This window comes from Haemaphysalis longicornis, unplaced genomic scaffold, assembly GCF_048455015.1.
Source record: "Haemaphysalis longicornis isolate Haplotype H1 unplaced genomic scaffold, Haemaphysalis longicornis Haplotype H1 scaffold_2, whole genome shotgun sequence".
Taxonomy (NCBI): domain Eukaryota; kingdom Metazoa; phylum Arthropoda; class Arachnida; order Ixodida; family Ixodidae; genus Haemaphysalis; species Haemaphysalis longicornis.
In genome coordinates this window covers 14989021-15008929 of record NW_027526295.1, presented here as the reverse complement: position 1 = coordinate 15008929, position 19909 = coordinate 14989021, and the positions used below count along the sequence as shown (strand labels likewise).

The window sequence follows — 19909 nt, the reverse complement described above, 5'->3', positions numbered from 1 at the left end:
ATACCGTATTTACTCACGTAATGAACCACTTTTTTTCCAGAAAATTCGGCATGAATTGGGCGGGAGCATAGGCGTGCGCAGAGTTCTCGATTAGGGGGGGCAAAGTCTTACCGCTGCGCCCCCCCCCCCCCCCCCCCCCCCTTACAGCGACTCCCGACCTCTTCCCACTGAAGGCCTAGCGGTCCGAACGCAGTGCAAAGAGGGATGGTTATAAAATTTTTATTTCAATGCGATGGAATTTCAACACATACAAAATATTTCTGAGCAGAAATTTTTACTTTAACGTGTTACATTGGCAAAATATGGGCCAATTTGGCGCCCCTCTTCAGATGATTAGGGGGGGCGGCCGCCCCCCCTGCCCCCCCTGTGCGCACGCCTATGGGCGGGAGGGTTCATTATGCAGGAAAAAATTGCGACAGATTTTTTAAAAGTTGAAATTCCATGCAACAAAGTTGCTGAGAGAAGTGCGGCAGAGCCTTACCATTTTCTAAAAACACTTGGGTGATTATGTAATGGAATTTCTTTCTTATTCTGAACATACGGCTTCAAATTCGTAGTCGGCCCACAGCACACAGTCTTCCGTGCCATCAAGGCACCCCAAAACTTTGCTCACACTCGGAAACTTCCCTTTTTCGGGCCCACGAAACACACGACGATCCTTTCTCACCGACCGAAAACCTTGTTTTCACTCGTAGCGTACATGCACTGGGTCAACAATGAAATGCCACACAGCCACGCGGTTTCCATGTGCATCAACGCATGCTCCACCACCTTCAGTTTAAAACTGTCTGTGCAGCTCATGTACAGGCCCATCGTATGGCGCACACCAGGAGTGCAAAAAAGGTCGGAACACAGCTTTACAACAACACCACGGATCGTCATGGCAAAGTCGTGGAACAGCAAGAGCAGGGGAGTGCGGAGTACGTTTAGTGCTTTGTTCGCACGCCGCCAAAACCAGCCAGAACGGCAAAGAGCAGAGAAGTAGTGTGGAGTGTGTTTTGCGCTTTGTTCACACGCTGCAATGTTCTTATGGCACAAGGTTTTTGTGTTCAGCAGGCGGCGCACCGCAAGCGTGCAATTTTTAAATTGTGAGCAACAGCATTCCACTCACGTCTGCGGCTAGTGTTGAGATTTTTTTTTGTTGGAATGCGTTTTTAGCATATATGCGTGTACTGTAGCGTGATATCAAGTTACTGTGATCGTCTACAGCATCAGCAACCATGCCGAGATAAAAACATATTCCCGCTGCATTTTTTATTCAAAGTGACAAAAAGTAAATTCTCAAGAATAAAAGTGGGGGGAGGGTTCATTAGGCGAGTGGGTTCATTATGCGAGTAAATACGGTAGTAGTTTCCTCGCCAAAATAAACAAAGAAAAAGCATATCGGGTGCTGGCATTGCAGAAGTTTGATATTAGCATTCAGTCAGAACAATTTTTGCCCAAAATTTAGTCTGTTGTAGCCAATAGCCTGCTATTGCCAGGTCCTGTATGAGCAGAGTGGATTTCACTTGAGCAGAGTGGATTTCACTTGAGCAGAGTGGATTCCACCTAAAATGCATGGGGACGAACCAAACCAACAGAAATGGTCTGTTGTAACTAGAAGTCTATTGTTGCGAGGTCCACTGTAACCAGTGTAGACTGTATAACGGTATCATAGAAATAATTATCAGATGCTAATCTTCCCAGCATTGAAAAAGGCCCCAAAAGAAGCATTGCTCTTCAAGGAGCTTAGAGAGTACAAGTTGGTTTGCTTGAACTTCTGCATTTTTATTTTCTATACCCCACGAAATTTTTTACGCTGTTTTTTGCATAGCATTTTTTTTTTCTGAACCTGTTACTGAGGCTGATTTGAGATACTGTAGATTTAGGTTTCTGCAATGGCAACTGCACAATACTTACTTGGCGTTGAAACTACCGTATTTACTCGCGTAATAAACCCACTTTTTTTTTTAGAAAATTCGGCATGAATTTGGGGGGAGGGTTCATAATGTGGGAAAAAATTGAAAACAGATTTTTAAAAGCTGAAATTTCATACAATAAAGCTGCTAAGAGAAGCGCTATCAGAGCATTACCTTTATTGTGAAAAAATGTAGGTAATTATGCAATCAATTTTTTTTAATTTCTGACATGCTAGTGGCTCCCTACTCGCCATGGAGCTGTCCTCAAGCCGCTTGCGGCTTCACATTCGTTGTCGGCCCGTAGCGCACCATCTTCCGCACCGTCAAGGCACTCTAAAACTTCTTTCCCCACACCGGGAAACTTCTTTGGGGCCACGAAACAGACGGGGATCCGTGTTCATCGCCCAAGCGTCTCGCGCGCACTGGGTCAACACTGAAGTGCCGCCCAGCCACATGGTTTCCCTGTGCATCAACGCATGCTCCACTACCTTCAGTTTAAAACCGGCTGTGTAGCTCACGTACTCGCCCATCGTACGGCGCGCTCCAGGAGCACAAAAAAAGGTCGAAACACAGCTGAACAACAAAACCACGGAGCGTAACGACGACATCGTGGAACAGCAAGAACGGAGGAGTGCGGAGTACGTTAAGTGCTTTGTTCGCACACCGCTAGAACCAGCTGTTAGAGCGAAGAGCAGGGAAGGAGTGCGCAGTACGTTTTATGCTTTGTTGGCACACCGCAACGTGTTCATGGCGCAAGGAGGTCCGTTTTGTGTTCAGCAGGTGGCGCTACGCGAGTGCGCAATTTTTAAATTGTGAGGCACGGCATACGCGCTCACGTCTCCGGCTACCGTTGAGATTTCTTTTTGTCGGAATTCGTTGTGAGGGTGGTGCCAGTGGACACCGAGAGAGGGCGTTACGCGACTGCGCCATCATCATCGTCTGAACTGAGGGAAGAGAAGAGAGGGGAGTAGAGTGTGGGGAGAGCCCTGGAGCGGCGGACGGAATAAAGGAGTCGTTCGGTGGAATCTGTGTGGGTTGGATGTGTGTGAGTGACTGAGAGGTTCGAACATGACAAGTGGGATTTCCGTCCGGGATTTCCGCAGCAGCGTTCGAAAACGCGCATGGGCTTGATGTCGCCGTCAACGAGCTCCTGTTGCAGACCGACGGTTCTGCGCTGGAACGCGAGCGTATCGCGGCGTACGTGCGCGACCGCGTAATGGCGGCTCCGTTGCCGACCACCGCGACCGTCACGAGTGACTGAGAGGTTCGAACATGACAGCGTTTTTAGCATTTTTGCGCGTACAGTAGCGTGATATCAAGTTGCTGCCATCGTCTACGGCATCAGCAACCGTGCTGAGATGAAACCATTTTCTCGCTGCATTTTCTATTCAAAGTGACAAAAAAGTAAATTCCCAAGAAGAAAAGTGGGGGGAAGGGTTCATTACGCGAGTAAATACGGCATTTGGAGAGCACTATTACACTCCCTTCACATTTGCTTCCACAGTGAGAACCACAATTTGCATAAGCCTGCCCAGAGGAAGGGATCTATAATGAGTGACGCACCAGCCCCTGTGAATGAGAATGGCCTCTGGCCCTCTGACGTGCTGCGTCTTCTGCCTCAGCTTGCAAAGGACTAAAGATAACAACGCCTCATGCCATCGCAGACTTGGAAATCAGACGCAGGGGTAGCACGGGGCGTAGCCGTGGTTTCCATGTCATGCTACAAAGAGGAGCCACGGCAGCTCCCCACACCGCTGTGTTGGGCTGGCCGCAGACCGGTCCTCCGCTCACCTCGCTCGCTCCAGGCCTGCTGGCCAGCAGGGCCGCTGGCCTCCAGCTGCAGCAGCGCCTGGGCGGCCGGCCGGGGCTGCTGCTGGTCCGAGGCGCGGGCCGCCCCCACCGGGTGCGTGCTCTGGGTCAGCCAGCTGTAGGGCGCTGCAGCAGCAGGGAAGGGGTCGTGTTGCCAAACACTGCCCCCCAGGGCACTGGCCCCTTCTCAGGGCCTGCACGCCTCACCACACAACTGGGACAGGGCCACGCTTTGGCACACACACACACACATCCCCCAACCCAGCTCTTGGGGGATCCCCCAAGCCTCTTATTGCACAGACCCACAGGTGGTTCTGTGCACCCAAGTTCCAACTCTCTCGCATTTGCCCCGAGTGCTGCTGCTAAACTCCGAGAGTGACAGAATCACACGATGGGCTGACACATACAATGCCGCCTTATGCTGTAAAGTTAGCACGCTCACAAACAAAAAATAGCTACCCAGTAGAGGTGCACGAGTGTCACCTGGTACGCAAATACAACAGCAGTAGCGCCTACTATACTCGGTTACAACTCGAGAACGGCACCACCTCATGCAGTGTATCCCTCCGCCAAAGCGCCGGACCCGTGACGTCAGTGCACGCGCGTTTTGAAAGGGGTTTGCTATGTTGCGTGATATCGTCTGCCTTGTCTCACGCAGTTTGTTTGTCGTCACTGGAGTCATTTATAAGCATATTAAGTCCAAAAAATCACGGGAACGGCTCATGCCATGTTCAAAATATTCCCAGTAACGCCCTACTTGCGCCGCGCAGAGAAACATCCGGCTACGGTGATAAGGCACAGCGGCAACTTCCAGTGCCGTTCTTAAGTTGTCACCGAGTATAGTGCTTATTGCAATCAGAAAGGAGGCAGAGCAGAGCCTTATTAAAGTTTGCAGCAAATAGCCTAAACAAAATTGCAACACAGATTGTGAATTTTGTTGGATACCTTCAAATACAAGTTACAACAAGGAGCTGCAAGCAGAGCCAAATTTAGCATATTTTTGGGAAAAAAATGCCTATGCAACCAAGTCAGTCCACAAAAAAATGCGGATGAGTTGGACAACATCCTGTGGCAAAGTTTGCGCTGCACGCACCAGAACACAATCATGGACTATGTACTTCAAATTAGTGTGCGATGTCACATAATCAAAAAAATGACTTCAAAGGCACACCACTGCAAAGGTAGGAGGTCATCATTGGGGTCTTCCCCTTAGCAACCTTCCAGGGTTAAAAAACAGTTTTAAATGGCCCCCCGAACTTCCTTGTGCCAACACCCGACTGCAGATACATTAAACCTCGATGTAACCAAGTCGCTAAAATTCGTAATTTACTTCGATCGTTACATTGGAAAAGAAAACGTGGCACGCATACACGGCCGGCGCACTGTTTCTGTTTCTATCGGAGCTCAATCGTCTACGCGGGCATCAGCGTGAACCGTATGGAGCGTTTTCTTCCCGCAAAAACGCGCCCCGCAAGCCACAAGCGCGCTGACGCAGCCGCGGAGACTACCCGCGTGATGCCGGTAGCTCCAGCGACAGCTTCTAACCGCTCGCTGAAACGCAACTCGAGGGGCATGTGAAAAAAAAAAAAAAGGACATAACGTGGGCGAAATTTTCACTCTAAAACGTCATACGTGCCGTTTATGAGAGCGCCCATCAAATATCCTCCACGGCGGTAAGCCTTATCATCTCTAGTGTAGCCAGCTGGCATCCCCGAGCGCTTCGAAGTTCCCGCCATAGGGTGCGTGCCTCCCCATTGGTGAAACCATGGTGAAACTGGTCAGGCTCCTCCCACTGCCGGGTGCAGCGCGAGTCACTTCCCGCCGCTGGCGCGCAATCGCGGACGCCAGTGTGAAAAAAACATGCGCGCAAGGCTCATAAAGATTCACAAATGCTTGCTAGAACGATGAAACCCACCAAGCATGCGCGAACTCGAAGTGCAAAGCGGCGGCATGTGGCGGCGGCGGCAACGCAGAGGCGATTAGGCTTACGACCATGGAGGATATTTGAGGGCACTTTCGTAAGCAGTGCGCATCACGTTTTACAATGAAAATTTTGCCCACGTTATCCGCTTTTTTTCTCGCGTGCCCCTCTCGTTTGCCACTCGAGTAGCCTTTCAGCGAGTGGTTAGAAGCGGTCGCTGGAGCTACTGACATCGTGCGGGTGGTCTCCGCGGCTGCGGCAGCACGCCTGTGGCTTGCGGGGCGCGTTTTGCGTTTTTGCGGGGAGAAAACGCTCAGTGCGGTTCACGCTGATGCCAATTAAGCCATAGACGACTAAGCTCAAACAGAAACAGAAACAATGTGCCAGCCGTGTATGCACGCCACGCAGTTTGTAGGCAAGGGGCTCGCTAACAGACTCTGTGGCTGGCTGCATCCGCGGCAGCCAGCCACTTATACAAGTTTGATTGAATTCTGGACCGGGGCGCAGAATTTGCAATCTGTAATAATTTGCAAACAATGCAGTTTCACTTCTGGCAGCAAAATTTTCAAGCACCGGTACTGCGTTGTTGTCGAGCAACTGGTAAATTGCAGCAACAGTTGCCGACGTCGGGCCAGCACAATTCCTTCCGAGACGACTGCCGGAAAGCGCTCGAAAAGATGAGGAGCCACGAGAGTCGTCTTTGTCGTCTGCTACACCACAGTTTTCTGTCGTCCACCAGCTGCGGGAACAAAAACCTGCTCTGACTGCTCGGTGAACCCCTGGTTAATCAGGGGAGAGCTATCTGGAAAAATCGAACGCGCTCTGACAGCTTTCGGCCAGGTGGGCGGGGCCCCCCGAACGAAATCAAACGCTGAACTGGCCACATCTGGGAGTCTGTGGCGAGTCCGAAACGAACATCGAAGAGCCCCAGTGGCAGCAACAGCGGCCATTTTGGCGTTCATCAGTGTTGTGAGATTGCAGCGTCTAGATTGACTGATTGTAGGGTTTAATGTGCCGACGCAACGCAGGCGATGAGGCACGCTGTAGTGGAGGGTTCAGGATTAATTTTGATTATCTTTAACGTGAGCCGAAATCTCGTACACATGGGCATTTTTGCTTTTCGTCTCCATCAGAAAAGCGGCTGCCGTGGCTGGAAATCAAACCCGCGACACCGTGCTCAGCAGCACAACGGCTTAGCCACTGAGCCACCGCGGCGGGAAGATTGCTGCATCTACCGCATCGTTTGTTAACAACGCTACAGAAGATGCAGCAAAACGGCATCTTTGGACACACTTCTGCTGCTGAAATGCTGTTACACGCGTCGCGTTATCTTTGACTCACGTTCGGAACGACGTCAGTGGCGTGCAGCCGCAGAGCCGGGAGGACAAGCTAAGCTTACTAAAGTTGACCGAATAAAACCAAAAGGCAACAAAATGGCGGCGCCCATGAACCGTCGCAGTGTAAAGAAATGTCAGATGATGCGAACTGACCAATGATCACGGTGGCAGCACAGAACAATAGGAACAATACCCTAAAACCTCATCTAGTGACACTAGTGTCGCCATGCTTTGTCCCCGTCCGAAATATAGAGGACAGTTCCCAGAGTGGGCAGCGCCAGCAGGTTGGTTGTTCGCTGTGTGCGGAGCCCACTGGCCCAACAATGGCTGCCGCCTTTGTCAGGGGCGGGACCTCGAGTGTGGCAGCCGATCAAGTGGCCTAGTTGGGACCCGCACCAGGACGGGCGTGCTCACCGGCCTCCCTGCTGCCCTCGTGCTGGGTGGGCGTGAACTGCAGGCTCCTCTGGGTGGCCCTCAGCCGCTGCGAGGGGGCCCCACTGGGCCCCGCGGGGGAGGACTGCGTCTGGCTCAGGGTCAGGGTCTCCGCAAACAGCGGGGTCATGGCCGCGTGACGCCGCCGCCACGACCCCGTCACCGCGTAGTCCTGCACGCAGGGCGCTCTGCTCAGAACGGGGCTTCCGCAGCCGAGCGAGCCTGCGGTGCGGGGAACGAGCGCTACGACGGCCCCCTTGTTGCAACGGATCATTCCGTGTGCGGGTGCACGCGGTCCACTGCATACGACGGACGCTGGTAGGGATAAACTGACGGTTCTTCTGTGGGTAAGAGCCACTTTGGTGAGGTGTTTTGGAAATTCATGGCAAGGCAATGCAGAGCTTGCTTTGCTGTTCTTAGCTCTGCTGTTCTTGAAGCCCTGCTGCATATGTTTAATGCCTTTAAAGGGACAGACAACAGATTTTTGTCGAGTATATATTCTCTATCCCAAAATGAAAGGGCATCACTTAAAGCACCTTGACGAGAAACAATTTTGCTGATAACACCCTAGAACTTTTTAAATCGAAATCTTTAGATCTACGAGCCGTATGTGTCCCTCCCAAAAATATTGCTGGCAAGCATGAGATGGAGTAGCTCGGCAACATACTTTTGTCTCTATGCGCAATAAAAAAAGTTTGATTCGCAGGCTTGCCTGTTCCTTTATGTGTTTTTTTAATGCAAAGGTTGGCGTATTTGGAAACTGAAATCAAATATTTTGGTAGAACAAACGCCTCTGACTCAGGCAGAATCGTCAAAGCTCCTTCACTGGGTCTGTTTACTGAACGCTTCCGTTGATTCTGGGCATGGTGGCTCAGTTAGCCACACTAAGAGCAACCGAGCGGCGGCGGGCGGCGGGTCTTTAAAATTTTCAAAATAATGTTTAGAAATACATATACATTTTAACCTTTTACAAATACTTGTGTTAATAAAAGGTCTTCAATACGTAAATAAACGTTTCAGCAGTTACGGTAGCTGCTAGGTTTGAGGTCACGTGACAGGGACACATATTGTAGTGTCAAGTTTTGACACTACGAGCCGCCACCCTTTTGATTTCAGGAAGTTTGCTGGCAAATTAAAATTATTTCCGCCACTTTGTTTAGAAATTGCTTGTGGTTACTGGGCAATGCAAAACGCTGGCTTTCATGTGAGCTAGAGAACATATATGCGAGAAAAATCGGTTGTCTGTCCCTTTAACACCAAAACTTCATCGTGCCATTCTTGAAGGTCAGTTTAAATAAGGTTTTCATGAGAATGGTGCACCAACTCGAATGTTTCAATTCAATACAACCAAAATCCAAATTTATCATCCTTATACTAATGCTCAAATTTACCACATTATTTTTAATTAGTTGTGGCCATAAACTTCCACTAGCTGACGTGTAAAACACGCTATATTATAGCTTTGACACCATTACATTTTGGTCAGGTAACAAACTTTCACTTTTCTCTCAAATTCACATTAACTGGATTTGGCTCCTTTCGGAAAAAAAAAAAAAAAGAAAAACGCCTCATTTATCTCTGCAAAGATACGAGCATGTGGAATAAAGTGTGGTAAAGGGCTGCACTGCATTTCTTTTGTCATACGTGTTTTCTTTCTCCTAAACTTTCAGTTCCGAGTTCAGCGCCGTGCGTTGTCCCCTATTCTTTTGTCGCTGCATTTGTGGTGCTATTTTCCATCATGAATCTGAGTCTACACCAAGTAGCCCAACTTGCCATCTTACTTCACCTATTCGTGCGAGGCTGCCTACAAGGGTGGCATTGACCCGTACCCCAATCCTACGACACCCCGGTCATGCGATGCATTTGTGTCGTCCCTTTGAAGTCGTATTATCGGGGTTCCACTGCATCAGCAAAGTGAGGCAGCACTCTTCGCAAAACGAGGCACCATTTTTTGACCCCGAATGCTGGATCACGTACGCCCCTGTTGGTGAGAAAAAAGCCAGAACTGTTCACTAAGCACATGTGGATTTTTGAAACTTCCGCACAACAAAGCAAATGAAATAATACAGTGGAATCCTGATAATACGTCCTTGGGTTTTGCAACAACCCGCTTGTGACGACGGATCACCGTGGCACTGGCAACCTCCCCATAGAAAATGCGCATTAAAAACCCATATTGTACACAACGCTTGGGTGCACGCAGTCCACCTCATATGATGGACACTGGCAGGGATGCACCGGCGTCTTTGCCACCTTCCACGCCGCCTCATCCCGACCTTTATTTCTTGACCCCCATTTTGAGCTGCTGGGTGTGCAGGCGTGGGCCGGACCAGTTGCGTAACCCACGCAAGCAAGCAGGTGAGTAGAGGTGGGTGACCGTCCCACACGGCAGCAGAGCACCAATGCACCAACTGCAGGTAGCTGGTGGACTGAAAATTGGAAGCTCGTATCGGGCCGATTGAACGTGAAAACACGTACGCAATACCCCATGGTGATGACCGAACTGCTTCCCTTGCCTGCTCGATCCGAGTTTCTTCCTTTTACGGCGCTCGCCGTGTTCCAACGTCTGCACGCATCCTTCTGGCCAAATAAAATTACCTCTCTCTTTCTCCCCCCTCCCTCCCATGGCCTTTTCAACTAGTTGGTGATCTAACCAACTTTCTGCCTCAACTAATTGTATGGGCCTTTTCAAAGCTGCATTGTCGATTCATTCTTTTCTTCACTGCCCTCTCTTACATCGCTGCCTTGTACTATCGTTCGTCTTGCTCAGTCTTCCATCACCACCACCAGGTTCGAAGCCTCGCCCTTCCCCTCTCGCTCTGCCTTCCCAGCTCCCCTTGCATGCGTGAGGGGCAGGCCTGGCGAGTAAGCACTGGGCGGCATGGAAGCCACATGGCACGCAGCGCGCAGCTGGGGCGGGGGGTGCACAAAACAGGCATTACTTTTCAGAAACTTGGGATTTCAATAACGGGTTCGCAAGTTACGCAAGAACACGCTAACTATAGTAGCTTAAATACCTTCTCAGACCACCTGTCGTGCGAGACCATCTACAAGGGCAGCATTTACCAGTGCCGCAGTCACCCCGGTCCCACGATGCTTTGGCACGGTCTCTTGACAGTCGCATTATCGGGGTTCCATGGTTACTGAGTCGGCTTTGTATCAAATAGCAAAAGTGACGAATTTCGAATACCTTCAAAGGATTACAAGTTTGAAAAAGCACGTGAGCAGTTGTTTCAACAAACTCGTATGTGTCAATATTATGCCTCGTTGAAAATGAGAAATGCTCTGCAAAAACCGACGCACGTGTTAAAACCAGGTGGGTGCCAAATACATCCCCCGTTGAGCCCTTGCGGCAAACAGGCCAGGCAGGGCTTTCTCCCCTCTGCCTGGACCCCGAGAGAGGTGCTCACCACGAAGGGGCAGTCGGCCAGGGGCTGCGGGAACAGCTTGCGGCCATAGTCGGGGCTGTGCGAGCTCAGCTCGAGCAGCAGGAAGGTGGCGGAGGAGAGGAAGTGCTCCTCCGCGTCGGGCAGGTACGCCTCCCCCAGCAGGGACACCAGCCGCTCCCGGGTGGCACGCGGCAGCTGCGACTCCTGGCACCAGAAGTTGGACACCAGCAGCCTGCGCGCCCAGGGCGAGAGAGGAGGACGCACCACTGGTGGCACTGGGGAGGAGAAGTGCCGCCACTGGATCTGCGAGCTGTCATTCATCAAGGGGCACCGGGACCACTCGAAAAGAAAATTTACAGTCAAATCCCGCTGCAACGAAATTGACGAGACGTGTGAGAAATTTCATACAAGCAGAAATTGGTCGTGGTGAAATCTGCCCCAGCACACCACAAAAGGGCAAGAAACATACCACCGTACATTATCCGCATCACTGACCGCATAGTGCAATCTTTAGAAAACGGATTGATGCGCAACTATGTCATGCTTATTCGGATAATATAACAGGTGCGCTCAGGCTGGTAGGGCGTTTTTGAAGCACTAAACATTTGTAGCCGAGTCATCCTGTTGAAAGGGCAGTATTGAGCTCATCACTCAAACTCCGCGCGCACTCAAAACACAAAAGAAACGGCAAAACTGTGCCTACAGGTTCAGGCATAGAAGAGGTTCGTACACAGCGATGACGACGGCGGAAATGGGAGAAATTAGCCGTGAAGTTGACCAGTGACAGCGGATCGGGCAGCCATGGCCTCAGTGACGTCGTTTAGGCCATGCCAGGGGTGCATAATGAGGAGAACTGAAGAGAGCGCGGTTGGTTTTTCCGCGTCTTTCACAGCGATTTGCGCACTCACCACTTCACGTGCACGTGTAATATTTGGCTCAGGTATTCCTGGCAGTGTAATGTAAACGTCGCGCAGGTTTACTTGCACTGCTCAAAGAGTGTTGCAGGGTCCCTTCAAAGTGCGCATTACCGGGGGTAGAAATACAGCCTCAAAAGATATTGCTGTTCAACAAGGTACATCTGCCGAGCTGATTACTTGCAGATAGCTGTTACTTCACATTGTTTGTATAACTTATTGTATATATATTAGGCTCACTGTTAACTTCACTTGTTAGATTAACTTCACTTGTTTTTTTACTATTAAGATGAGATGTCACGCACATTTGCTGCCTTCAGAAATTAGTTTCTGTATTCACAATCGAGGGTTCCCTTACAGTCTGTTGACTATGGGACCCTCGTCTGTATAATATGTTTGTATTCGTTTTTATCAAATAAACTTTCACTTGAAAAAAAAAAGGTCGTCGGAAGCCCCCCTCTCACTTGTGTGCAGGAGCTGAGCCTATTATCTTTTCGTCTCACTAAGCGCGGTGGCATGTGACCTTGGAAAGCAAGCGCACGTGCTCGCGATAATGACATGATGATGTGGGTTCAAGACTAAACAGGAAAATATTTTTTTTAACACGAACGTGTTTTATGCCCGCCTACACAAAGAATTTGGTGACGTGATATCCGTCCCGGAAGTGACGTCGCCAGAATTCACGCGGCGGCGCCCGCTTTCGATCCCACGACTCTCTGGCCGCAACGGGAGGCACGCGGTGCTCTTCCCACTGCGCTACGAACCGCGATGTGAGCATATCCTATGAACATGCCTTACGTCCTCCCATGGATGAAAGAATACTCAGGAGAGGCTTCTAGCATCCCAATGCATAGCGAAAAGTGTGAAGTGACGTCATTTTTCTTGAGCCCATAGACAGTGTTGCCTGGTTTTTTACAGGTGCGGCGGCTAAACCTGGCAAAATGCCACGGACAATTTTTATGGCGCTTTGACTGTGACTTCCTGTCTGCAATTTGTGCACTACAGCTGATTTCGCAGCGTTTCTTCTACTGCCATTTTCTTTGTGGTCTAATGTTCCTTCGAAGGCAACACCCGATGGTTAATAATTGGCGTGGTTGGTGAGCATAGTTGCCGTTATCTTGTGGCGATATCTTGTCGATTCGCGCAGTGGTTTTCCATCCAAACCGTTCTGCCGGTGAAAAGGTGCGCGCTGGCAGCTTTGGCAGCGTTCTGCGGCGATTTCTTCAGTTGGGAATCCATTCTCACCAAACACAAGGCCAAGTGAGGCAGACACGTACTGGTTCCGTTTTGCTCGACAAATAGTGCATGGGCAAATCGAATACCCTTACTTGTGAAAAGTGATGCCCAATAGGCGCAACCACGAGTGCAACTGGCAACCCGGCACGCAACAGTGCAAACCACTTGCAAATCACTGCAGCCACTTGTTCACGTGAAGTGAGATTACACAGTTTTAGTTAGACGGGTGCACAGAGTTCACGTACACAAACGTGAAAAGCATACGTAGTCCACGCGCATGCAGTTTGCAACTCGTGCACGATGCTCGCCGCGCGTAGGGCGCCTGGATGCCTAGTGCCATCTACGAACAGACACTGCAGTAGCCACTCGTGATCCCGCGAGCCTGTTGCTATGACGGCGACAAACGCTCCTTTGCCAGGCTCAAGAGCTGAAAAATCGTCCTTCTATCTCAAAAACAAAGGCTGTTTTTTGATTGAAACTTTGGGTGAGGGTTAGAATTGGCAAATTGAAGGCGAAATCAACAGCTTAGCACATGACATTGCAACGAAGGTGTTTTCGCTGCAAAGTGGCAGGGCAGGGCGCCGCCATGTTGGTCAAATCAAACCGGAAACAGGAGAGCATAGTAGGAAAGAGTGCGGGGCTCAATGGGCTCATGTCATGGCGGGTGTGGCTTTACAAGCGTCTCCTAACATTTTCTTTCCTCCATGTGTCCTTCCCTATGACTCATTCAGATGGTGCGCGCCGTCTAGAAGAGGCGAAGCTAAGTAGCGCATCCTGACGCTAATGAGCGCCGACAGTTGGCGCCTCGATGCCGGCGCCTTCGTGTACAGGGGAGGCGCGTGAATTGAGGCACCCTCCCGTTGTTTGTTTCTTGCGTGTCGGTGTCACTTCGTCTGGCAGGGTCAGGCTCGCGAACCCTTCGCATAAGAAGAAAATTCCTTTAACATTCAACTGCTCCTGTGAAGGCCGCTTTCACTTTCGTGTTTTGCCGATTCCTATGAAAGAGGGATCAACCACATTTTTTTGCTCGTGATTTTGAAAAAAGGTAGAAGGAAAACTGCACTGACAGCTCCTCACAACGCACACACCACGGTGCAGCGGCAGTGGCGCTTATTCGCATGGTTTTAACTCTTTGTGTACCGCACCTGTGATTTCGATCATGAGCGATCGAAATCGATCGGAATTTTCAAACGCTGATTTGAAAGTCTCGCCGGGCGGTTTGAAACATTTGGTGCTATCTGCTGTGTAGCACAACAAATAAGCTTTCATTTGCTGTGTAGTTCCTATTTTTTGAGCCAGGTGGCGGTTGTTAAAGCCCGCCCGGGAGAAGCGAATACGCAGCGTAGTTGCCGCGGAAGATGGCTGCGCCCGCGAGCTCGACGCGCGCTCCTGAACGTTGCCAATTGCGAGATTCTACTCAATCTTGGGTGGATTTCCGGAACTTTACTAGCAGCAGTGATTCTTTAGATGATTTTGATCTGTCAGACTTGAGTTCTGACAGTGACGATGACGACAACCAGCCCGGAACATCAGCGCCGCCAAAAGGTAAGCGAGCGGCTTGTTTTCTGTGTGCAGCCGGTTTTCTTTGAGTGCTCCGCTGGCGGTTCGCGAGGTTTATTAGTGTCACACATGGTTCTATCTTATCTGCAGGGTTTACAAATCCTTTGGCCAAGACTCGCTGCCACCTCGACAATGCAGTTTTTGCAATAAAAATCTTTACTTAAAACAATTGAAAAAAGCTTTTTTCTCCATGGTTTTGAAGCCCTGTAAACAAATTTTCGGAGCTCAGAAACCGCTGAAGTTAGCGCTTTGACGTTTTTAAAGAAAATTGTTAAGAAATGCAGAAAACATTTGCATATTTCAGAATTTTTTCTAAAAATTTTTCTTTGTAGTTATAAAGAGCGTTCTTGCAATTTCGTGCTAAAAGTACACAGAATGTCTAATTTGACAATTTTTATTTTGCATTTTCTCCCTTTACAATTTCAAAAAAGTTATATCATTAAAAAGAGAATCTATTTAGGTTCATTTCAGTGTGCTTTATGCATTTTTTCACTCAACAGGTTTTTCATTAAAAAAAAAAACATTACAGGAACCCACAAAAACGGCACTTTTCGCCCGGTACGCAAAGAGTTAACTTGATATGGATTGGCTGTAGATCTTGGTGAAGCGGGTGGGTCTGTGCCCTGTGTAAAGATTGATTTGATTGATTGAGGGGCTTAACGCGCCGACGCAACGCAGGCGATGAGGCGCGCCGTAGTGGAGGGCTCCGGATTAATTTTGACCACCTGGGGATCTTTATCGTGCGCCGAAATCTCGTACACACGGGAGTTTTTGCTTTTCGCCTCCATCAGAAAAGCGGCCGCCGCGGCCGGGAATCGAACCCGCGACCTCGTGCTCAGCAGCGCAACGCCTTAGCCACTGAGCCACCGCGGCGGGTCCCCTGTGTGTAAAGATGTCCAGCAACATCGTTATCAAGGGCCAAGCGCACCAGCCAACCAGGCCTTCTACTCCGGCCACTCTCCCCCAATTGCTAGCGTTCCCAGCGCTTTAGTCATGTGACCGGTTCATCTTGGGGCGATGCGTGGTGGAAAGCGGCAACGTTGGCGGAACGTGCTCTAATGCTGGCAAGAGCGCCGTTGCTTTGGCAATCTCAAACATCCATTGCTTGGCAATCAGGCAGGCACCAGCCGGTCTCGAATTCAGTTACGGTCGGGTGATCCCGGTTCAGCTCGGGGCCCCACCTTGCGACATGTGGGCACTACAGGCGTACCACTCACTCCTACTGGGAAGCACGCGATGCGTTTGGCATTGTAAAATACAGGAGGCAATGGTGCTGGTGTGGGCGCACGTTTTCAGTAAAACTAAGTGCCCCGAATGTATAAAAAGTTACAGATGGCTGGTGTTATGGTTCTTTTTTTCGTAAAATACTAAATGTTCAAACCCAGCCGTACCGAGTGAAAATTTTGCTGTAGCGAAAACAAGCCTGAAAAATAGTTTGTTGTGGTGAAGACTCTGCTGCACTGACTTATATGACTAGCTGAGGGGGAATCGGAACCATTTCATTGAAGGGCAGTTCGTTGCAGCAGGGAGCACCAGAAACAGTCCAATCAGGGAGCATCAGGAAGCATATGAAATTGATAAGCCTGTTTTCAAGAATACAGAATGAAAGTGGCTGTTGAAGTGGGACGCCATTTTGCATCTGTCACGAATTATATTTCTCGTTGATCAAAACGTGATCAAGTGTCATTTTGATATTTTCTTTAGGATGGGAGCAAAATTTTGGGTCAGTGTTCAACCCTTTCAGGGATGAATTTTTTCGCCAAATGCGTCCCCCCAGGGTCAATTTTTTTTATTGCTGACTTAAATTCTACAGACGAATCTATATCGAGAAAAAATAATCAAAATTTTTTTGCGTGACGGTAAAGTGACAAAAAAAATCATTTGTGTTGTTACATACATGTGGTTTATTATGGCGTTACATAAAAAAAATTCTAAATAAAAACGAGAAAGTAACCAGCCGGCACCTTTTGAGTGAATCAAAAGCAGATAGACATCAGTTTCGCGGGCGCAAAAAGTGGGAAGCGCCCAGAGGACGATACCGAAACCAGCCGCTGGGCGCCCGCCGGCGCGCGCAGCCGGATGCGGGAGCTATAGACGGCGCACCGCTCATAAAATACACACAAAAAAAGGAAAAAAGAGCCTATCAGTTTTGCAGGCGACCTTGGTCTGTGGCAGGCGGAAGAAGCGAGAGACGCCCGGGTACCCGGTGGGAGATACCCAGCGCGCCCCCTCATTAGCGGATGTGCAAGTGATAGCCGGCGCGCCGCTGAAATAAATCATAAAAAAATAAAAAGAGCCATCAGTGCAAGAAAAAATTTGACGTATTTCCGAAGTGTGGCAGCACATGCCAAGCAAGAGAAGTTGGCGAAAAAGGCGCGCTTTTCAAAGATACAAGCGATGCCGTACTTGCACGGCCGTGACCCTCAAAGGGTTAAGAATCCTGCGAGAGTAATAAAATACTTTACTGATGTATTTTTTCAGCCAAAGTTTGTCGCAGAGTTTGCAAGCTTACGTTTTTATCACCTTTGTGCTTTCTGTGGCACTTTATTTTGTATATTAGGTGGTCAATTACGTTGCTGTTATTTTAGAGATTTCTGCGGTGCACCATCTTGGCTTTGTTTCAGATAAAGTTGTCAAGATGTCAAGAGAAATGGCACAGATTAAATTTTATCCCAAATATATTGTAAGTAATATCATCAAATGCCAATTACGGATAATGAAGCACAGACTCATATTTTGTTGTACAATAATTTTTAACTGTGCTGTGTTGTTCGGAAACCTTGAAGTAGGAATTAAACAGACACAAAAAATTCAGTAACTTATAGTCAGAGACTCCCTTCTTCGAAAGTAACCTGAACGGCTGTAAAAGACATGATCGGCTGAAAAACACAATGTCAAGTAGACAGGACGAATTTCCCTGAACTCAGGTTGGAATGTCAAAAGTTTTTCAAAGATTGAAAGCAAGCACCACACCGACAATGATCGTGTCTGATGGAGAGCAGCTTTAGGGGCAGCCGTTCCATATTTTAATTTTCTTCAAGCACACCTTCAGAACAGGCAGCAATGCAAGTTAGATGATTTTGCAGCTTCTCAAAGCTTGTTCTTGGTGCCAAATTCAACACCAAAAGTGTTGACAAAAATGATGTTCTCGAGCCTATCCAAATCTGCTTTAACTCTTTCGCTACCGCGCCTATCAAAATCGATCAATTTGATCGATACTTTTGGGAGCGCCTTTTCATAGCGTTCCAGGCGTTGCTCGAACAAGTAAAGCTGTTTGGAGTTAGATCAGAAAATGGCCTTTCAAAATCAGTTTTGTTTTCATTTTTGCAACGAAAACGTGATTTTTGACACGCTTTTGAATCACCTGGGTGTGGAAAAGGGGCGCGGTCATCGCGCGTCACTGCTACCAGCTAAGAATGCGTGCAACTCGTAATTACTCTGCAGCAGCGCTTGTTTTTTGCTATCGGGGAGTGAATGGTGAACCAGCAAAGGATTTTCAATCGTCGGGTTCGCACTCTGACAGTAATAATCCCAGAAATCGGCTGAAAATGTCAAGCAGTGCCTGGTTGCTAAGCTACTTTATGATTTTAGGCAGTTTTATTGCCTTTGCGCACATTGTTCTAAGTTCTGTGGTAGTTCTACTTACCCCAGGACCATTCGCGAACAGTTTACAACAGTTTCGGTTTCGTTTCTGCATCGCGAAATTCATATTTAGCGCTACTACGCAGTTACCCAACTTCAAGGCTACCTGCCATGGTGCCTGGAGCGTCCGCGACTGATCCTCGAACAAAGCACGCCACTCCTGATTTTCCCCCACCCTGACCCGACTTCTGCGATAAGAACTTTAGATGCAAGTAAAAAGGTCACACCCAGTCGCCAGATATCTGTTCCACCGAGGACAGCGCTTCAAACCAGCTTTACACTGCCAGCTGTTCGCCTTCCAGTTTAGTTTCCATGCGAGGGTATATCCGCGTGTCTAATGTTGCTGCTTAGTTGAACTGTCTATTCGGACGGAGTCTCTGATAAGTTTTTGTACTGTTTCATTTGAAAACTGTTAGGTGGCGCTGCAATAGAGGAGGCTCGTTGTGCTGATCTTTTTTATCGCGCAACTGCTACTTGGCCAAAGATCGCAGGGCACGATTCTAGCTCATCGTACCTCATTTTTGCGAGAAAGGCTACAACTGCGAGTAAAAAGATGATAATAAAGCTCAGCTTTATGTTTTCAGATATAACTGACCGTGAACGACAACAAGCATCAGCCACGGCGTTCCGTTTTCAACTTCATGCATGTTTTTTTCCGCATCGCGTGCTTGTCCCAAATATTGTGCTCGCTGTAAATGCAAAGTCAGCCATTGACAAGATGTTTTTACGTTATGTGGGGGCAAATTGGTGCCTCTGATAACGTCAAACCACCAGATTTATTCCAGGAAACCACCCGAAATTGAAACCGCCCGAAATTGCACATTTTGAATTGAAGGTTGGGCTTCACCGCATGACACGAGCACCGTGCATGCTAACATTTTTTTTTATATCTGACAAACTGTTCCGCGCAAGTCGACATTTTTTCTAGGGCGTGTTTTTTAAATGTTTTCCTACAAAATATGTATTCTAATTTTTTTTCTACTACCGGTGGTTTGATATACACAACTCCTTTTTTATCATTTTTTTCGACAACTTGACAAAAATTTTGATTCCGTATTTTTTTTACAACTATGATATATAAAAACGTTCAGAAAACTGGTGTTATTAGAAAGGCCGTTAAATAATCTGCATTTTGGGTTCCTGCAATTAGTGCCTAACCAATTTTTTAGCACGAAAAAAAATGTTTTCTTGGACCCCTAAAATTAGTCAATTTTCCGGCGGTAGCGAAAGAGTTAAAGGAGCCATGAAGAGAAAACAAAAGTTTGTTTTATTCGAAAGATTAGGTGTTTCATAGTACCCCAAGCGCTTTCCCGGAAGCAAATGATGCTTTATTCACTGAGAAATAAGGCAATTTAAGCCAAAATTTTAAATCTCCCGCTAAAATTGCACATTCCGTGACGTGAACAATGGAGTCATTGAGCCGGTCCATGAAACAGATACTTAGTATGTCGACTCCATATAGCACCCACACGCGGGAGTCGACCGAGACCAACGTTACTAGATTATTTTCAGTTGTAAAACTGGGCGGCGCTGCCCGGAACCGCTACCGATCCTTCTCTCTGTGGCGCTGCAGTCGCAACCGGCTCGGCAGCCGGGGCGCTCGCAGGCGGTTTCGCTTATGCTTCTCCCTTCGCGTTCCTAGTTCAGCGCTCGGCGCGTACGTTTCTTGTGCGTGCGCGGGCGCTTGGGTGGGCGCACACATCTGGTAATTATTACATTCTCGGAAGCAAATAGCTCCAATAAACAGCAGACACAATGACATTTTTTTCGC

At 48.6% G+C, this 19909-nt stretch overlaps 1 protein-coding gene across 6 annotated transcripts in view; it reads right to left on the bottom strand.

Annotated features, from left to right (window-relative positions):
* LOC144168766 (DNA-dependent protein kinase catalytic subunit-like) overlaps window positions 1-19909 on the bottom strand; it is a 477503-nt gene that overhangs the window by 165293 nt on the left and 292301 nt on the right. For all 6 annotated transcript variants that reach the window (XM_077697734.1, XM_077697729.1, XM_077697730.1 and 3 more), the window contains exons 58-60: window positions 10808-11018; window positions 7380-7569; window positions 3690-3833 (exon numbers count right to left, since the gene is read on the bottom strand). In XM_077697734.1, the coding sequence (XP_077553860.1) occupies window positions 3690-3833; window positions 7380-7569; window positions 10808-11018 (545 nt within the window). The remainder of the gene's footprint in view (window positions 1-3689; window positions 3834-7379; window positions 7570-10807; window positions 11019-19909) is intronic.